Here is a 5,358-nt window from a genome sequence, read left to right on the forward strand (position 1 = left end):
AAATTCGCTGCACGCCGTTCAAGATGGCCGACTTCCTGTTGCGGGTTCCCTGCTCGGGCCCTAATAATAAAAAAGACCATCAAGTTTTGTAAATAAACACTGTCATTGTTGCTATAGCAACAAGAAGAAGAAGATCAAAGGAGATCAATGGAGACAAATCAAAGGAGATCAAAGATTCAGTAAACATTCTAGAATGTTGGAAATGCTATAAAGGTAAGAATATACATTTATGCCATCATTACTCAGACCCTGTTACAATGGAACGTGCCCAGAGTACAAGAGAAAGAAGCCAGATGAGAAATCAAGCTGCGATTCGGAAAAGACAAAGACAAGAGAGGAGAGAACATATGCTGGCAAGGAGAAGACAGCGAAGAGAGATGAGACAAAACACAGAGGTCCAGCAGAAGACAAAGCTGGTTGACATGGAAAAAAACTCCAAGATGGATGAATTTGCTTTGCTTTCCCTTCAGAGAAACCTAAGGTGTGAGCTGAGGGACCGCAAGGTGAAGCTCATCCAAGTTGGATCTGAGGGCAGAGTCAAATTGGAAATCCAAGAGGATGCCCTGACTTATATCCTTGCTCAGCTCCAAGGAAAGAAAGTGTGGAGCTGTGAGAAAGAGCAGATGGAGAAAGAGATACATGGCCTGAAAGCCCAGCTAAATAAGGGCCAGTCTAATGTCCACTCCTCAAACACAGAGAGCGAATATATGAAATCACAGATCCAAAGGCTCTGTAAGAGCCTGTCTCAAGCTCTGGATGATCTTGACGTAAAAATTTCTTACAGCAAGACCCTCGAAGACACACTGCAAAAGATGAATGAGGATATGAATCTGAAGTTGGAGGAGACTAAAGAACTGGAATCACAGCTCATCAAATGCTCCGAGATGCTGAAGAACACTAAGGGTGCTCTTGAGCAGCAGATTTCTAACAGCAAGGATGTTCAGGTCAAATTGGAGGAAGTAGAGGCTGAACACAACACTGAGACAACTCCTCTAAGCCTGAAGGTGCAGCTCTCTGACAAAGAAACAGAGTTTGAGGCTCGCACAAAAGCCAAACTGCTGGAGGCCGATCTTGTATATGAGAGGGCTCAAGTTCAGAAGCTGCAGGAGAGACTGGGCAAGAAAGAGGAAGCTCTTCTAAAACAAAACGAAGATGCTAAGAAGTTTGTAGAAAGAACCCAGACTTACCATCGACTCCAGATTGAGGAACACAAAGAGGAAACCAGGAAGGTCGCATTTGCCCTGAAAAAGGCTGAGGAACTGCTGGAGACTGAGTGCCTCTGCTGGCAGCAAGAGAAAACCTCCCTGCTGGAGGAGATGGAAAAATCCAGAGCTCTACATGTGGCTCAGCTGGACAAGCAGAAACATGAGAACAAGACCCTCATGGGTGCTCTGAAAAGCATGAACAACAATCAAACTGAGCTAATGGAGAAACACAAGTCCTTCATTCAGATGGCGAGGGACGATATGGAAGGATTTGAGGCTTACCATCAAGCCCAGCTTGAAGAATGCATAGAGGAAACCAGGGAGATCGCGTCTGCCCTGAAAAAGGCAGAGGATCTGCTGGAGACTGAGTGCCTCTGCTGGCAGGAAGAGAAAACCTCCCTGCTGGAGGAGATGGAGAAATCCAGAGCTCTACATGTGGCTCAGCTGGACGAGCAGAAACATGAGAACGACACCCTCATGGCTGCTCTGAAAAACGTCAAGCAGCAACTGGACAACGGTCATTTTGAGTGGAAGGAGTTAGAGAATTCCCTCATTCAGAAGGGGAAGGAGGCTATGGAAAGTTGTAAGGCTTTGCATCAAGCCCAGCTGGAGGAACACAAAGAGGAAACCAGGAAGGTCGCATTTGCCCTGAAAAAGGCAGAGGATCTGCTGGAGACTGAGTGCCTGTGCTGGCAGCAAGAGAAAACCTCCCTGCTGGAGGAGATGGAGAAATCCAGAGCTCTCTGTGTGGCTCAGTTGGACGAGCAGAAACACGAGATCGACACCCTCGAGGATGCTCTGGAAAGCGCGTACAGCCATGAAATTCAGTGGCTGGAGGAACACAATACCCACACTCAGAAGGCGAGGGAGGATATGGAAAGATCTGAGGCTTCCCATCAAGCCCAGCTTGAGGAATGCAAAGAGGAAACCAGGGAGATCGCGTCTGCCCTGAAAAAGGCAGAGGATCTGCTGGAGACCGAGAGCCTCTGCTGGCAGCAAGAGAAAACCTCCCTGCTGGAGGAGATGGAGAAATCCAGAGCTCTACATGTGGCTCAGCTGGACGAGCAGAAACATGAGAATGACACCCTCATGGCTGCTCTGAAAAATGCCAAGCAGCGACTAGACAACGGTCATTTTGAGTGGAAGGAGTTAGAGAATTCCCTCATTCAGAAGGGGAAGGAGGCTATGGAAAGTTGTCAGGCTTTGCATCAAGCCCAGCTGGAGGAACACAAAGAGGAAACCAGGAAGGTCGCATTTGCCCTGAAAAAGGCAGAGGATCTGCTGGAGACCGAGTGCCTCTGCTGGCAGGAAGAGAAAACCTCCCTGCTGGAGGAGATGGAGAAATCCAGAGCTCTCTGTGTGGCTCAGCTGGATGAGCAGAAACATGAGAACGACAACCTCATGGCTGCTCTGAAAAACATGACCAACCATCATATTGAGTGGCTGGATAAAAATACATCTCTCATTCACGCCACAAGAGACTTCAAGAAGACTCTGCAGGATATGCAGCAGGAGGTGCAGGAGGCTATAGAAAGATCTAAGGCTTCCCATCAAGCCCAGCTTGAGGAACACAAAGAGGAAACCAGGAAGGTCGCGTCTGCCCTGAAAAAGGCAGAGGATCTGCTGGAGACTGAGTGCCTCTGCTGGCAGCAAGAGAAAACCTCCCTGCTGGAGGAGATGGAGAAATCCAGAGCTCTACATGTGGCTCAGCTGGAAGAGCAGAAACACAAGAAAGACACCCTCGTGGCTGCTCTGAGGCATGTTGCACAGGAGTTGAAGGTTCATCAAGTTGAGTGGCGGGAGCTGAAGAAATCCATCATTCAGGCCGAAGAAGATCTTAAGAAGACTCTGCAAGAAAAGGAGCAGGAGTGGGAGGAGAAGGAAAGCTCCTTGAAGTCCAAGTTGGAAGATCTCATGAGCAAGAAGAAGAAATGGTTCCGAAAATTCTTCTAGAGCCCAGATCCACGCTCAGGAACAGAGACTTGCTCAAACACACGCATTTGTTATCCCTGTGTAACGACGGGTTTTCTCCGGGTGCTCCGGTTCGCCCACTTTCATTGAGGAAGAAATTCTTCAATAAAAAAAAAAAAAGTTAAATCAGTGCATAAAAATAACATCTGCACGGCATTGCACGATCTGGCCCAAACCATCTACGTTCATCTGGCCCACATATTGCATCTGCCCTGAAAAAGGCAGAGGATCTGCTGGAGACCGAGTGCCTCTGCTGGCAGCAAGAGAAAACCTCCCTGCTGGAGAAATCCAGAGCTCTCTGTGTGGCTCAGCTGGAAGAGCAGAAACACAAGAACGACACCCTCGTAGCTGCTCTGAGGAATGTTGAGCAGGAGTTGCAGGGTCATCAAGTTGAGTGGCGGGAGCTAAAGACATCCCTCATTCAGGCCGAAGAAGATCTTAAGAAGACTCTGCAAGAAAAGGAGCAGGAGTGGGAGGAGAAAGAAAGCTCCTTGAAGTCCAAGTTGGAAGATCTCATGAGCCAGAAAATTCTGAAAATTCTTCTAGAGCCCAGATCCACACTCAGGAACAGAGACTTGCTCAAACACACACATTTGTTATCCCTTAGCTACGACGGGTTTTCTCCGGGTGCTCCGGTTCGCCCACTTTCATTGAGGAAGAAATTCTTCAATAAAAAAAAAAGTTAAATCGGTGCTTAAAAATGATAACATCTGCACGGCATTGCACGATCTGGCCCAAACCATCTACGTTCATCTGGCCAACATATTGCATCTGCCCTGAAAAAGGCAGAGGATCTGCTGGAGACCGAGTGCCTCTGCTGGCAGCAAGAGAAAACCTCCCTGCTGGAGGAGATGGAGAAATCCAGAGCTCTCTGTGTGGCTCAGCTGGAAGAGCAGAAACACAAGAACGACACCCTCGTGGCTGCGCTGAGGAATGTTGCACAGGAGTTGCAGGGTCATCAAGTTGAGTGGCGGGAGCTAAAGACATCCCTCATTCAGGCCGAAGAAGATCTTAAGAAGACTCTGCAAGAAAAAGAGCAGGAGTGGGAGGAGAAAGAAAGCTCCTTGAAGTCCAAGTTGGAAGATCTCATGAGCCAGAAAATTCTGAAAATTCTTCTAGAGCCCAGATCCACGCTCAGGAACAGAGACTTGCTCAAACACACGCATTTGTTATCCCTGTGCTACGACGGGTTTTCTCCGGGTGCTCCGGTTCGCCCACTTTCATTGAGGAAGAAATTCTTCAATAAAAAAAAAAAAAAAAGTTAAATCAGTGCTTAAAAATGATAACATCTGCACGGCATTGCACGATCTGGCCCAAACCATCCATGTTCATCTCGCCCACATATGGTCTGTAAGGCCATCTGTACCACCATCCGCATAAAAATATCATTAAATCTGGGCGTAACAAAAAAAATAGCATGAAATAAAATCAAAGAAAAAAAAGATAATAATAATGTCACGTTTGTCAGTTGGTTGTTGTTAAGAATTTAAAATCTGTTGTAAAGCTTTAACCACACACAGGTCATTTGACAGCAGAACTTGTGCTTTACTTCTGATACTTCAAGTACCTTCAGCTGATACCTTTACTTAACTAAGGTTTTGAATGCAGGACTTGTACTTGTAATAAAGTGTTACATTGTTGTATATATTTCTACATAAATGAAGGATCTGAGTACTTCCTCCACCACTCATCTGTTGACTACAGAAAAATAACATATCAAGTCCCAGAAAAATCCTCGCCCATTTCCGCCTACTGTTTTTTTTTTTCAAATTCGCCAAATGTCGCAAACCTACTTTTTCCAACTCCTCCCAGGCAATTTCACCAATTAGCACAAAACTTCCTTCTGACAAAAAGTTATTAAAAGAATTTTGCTATTACAAAGAATACTCAACTTATTAAATAACAGATTTCCTGCAGACAGTAGTATCCAGGATGGCTGCTGGTTAGATGCACTGGGTCATTCAGCTCTACCAATCCATCAAAAATCATGAAAATAAGTCGACATCCATGCAGTTGAGCAACATCTCCAGGCTTGTGAGAAAGATAAACGTCAAACTGCTGGATTAGTTTTTGTGATTTTGGAACTGTTGGAGACTTTTTGATGACATGTGCTGCAATGCACTGACACACCAGCAATACTGGATTACCTGGAATCTTGCCAGTAAAGTGGATATTGTATACT

General features: G+C 46.1%; 1 protein-coding gene across 2 annotated transcripts; it reads left to right on the forward strand.

The window, feature by feature from the left end:
* Positions 1 to 247: 247 nt before the first annotated feature.
* Positions 248 to 4,456, forward strand: LOC311250631 (uncharacterized protein). Of its 2 annotated transcripts, none has more exons than XM_084342484.1 (2): positions 248 to 4,093; positions 4,214 to 4,456. In XM_084342484.1, exon 1 carries the CDS (start codon positions 258 to 260, stop codon positions 3,156 to 3,158), a length of 2,901 nt encoding a protein of 966 aa, XP_084198610.1. In that variant the 5' UTR covers positions 248 to 257; the 3' UTR covers positions 3,159 to 4,093; positions 4,214 to 4,456. The 2 variants fall into 2 exon arrangements, with proteins under 2 accessions (XP_084198610.1, XP_084198611.1); XM_084342485.1 differs by having other exon boundaries at positions 248 to 3,520; positions 3,641 to 4,456.
* The last annotated feature ends 902 nt before the right edge of the window (positions 4,457 to 5,358 follow it).

Source organism: Pagrus pagrus, assembly GCF_965226575.1.
Source record: "Pagrus pagrus genome assembly, chromosome: 21".
Taxonomy (NCBI): domain Eukaryota; kingdom Metazoa; phylum Chordata; class Actinopteri; order Spariformes; family Sparidae; genus Pagrus; species Pagrus pagrus.

What these genes read in the sequence shown, in the direction of transcription:
- LOC311250631 (XM_084342484.1), top strand. Translation starts at nt 258, where the DNA reads ATGGAACGTGCCCAGAGTACAAGAGAAAGAAGCCAGATGAGAAATCAA.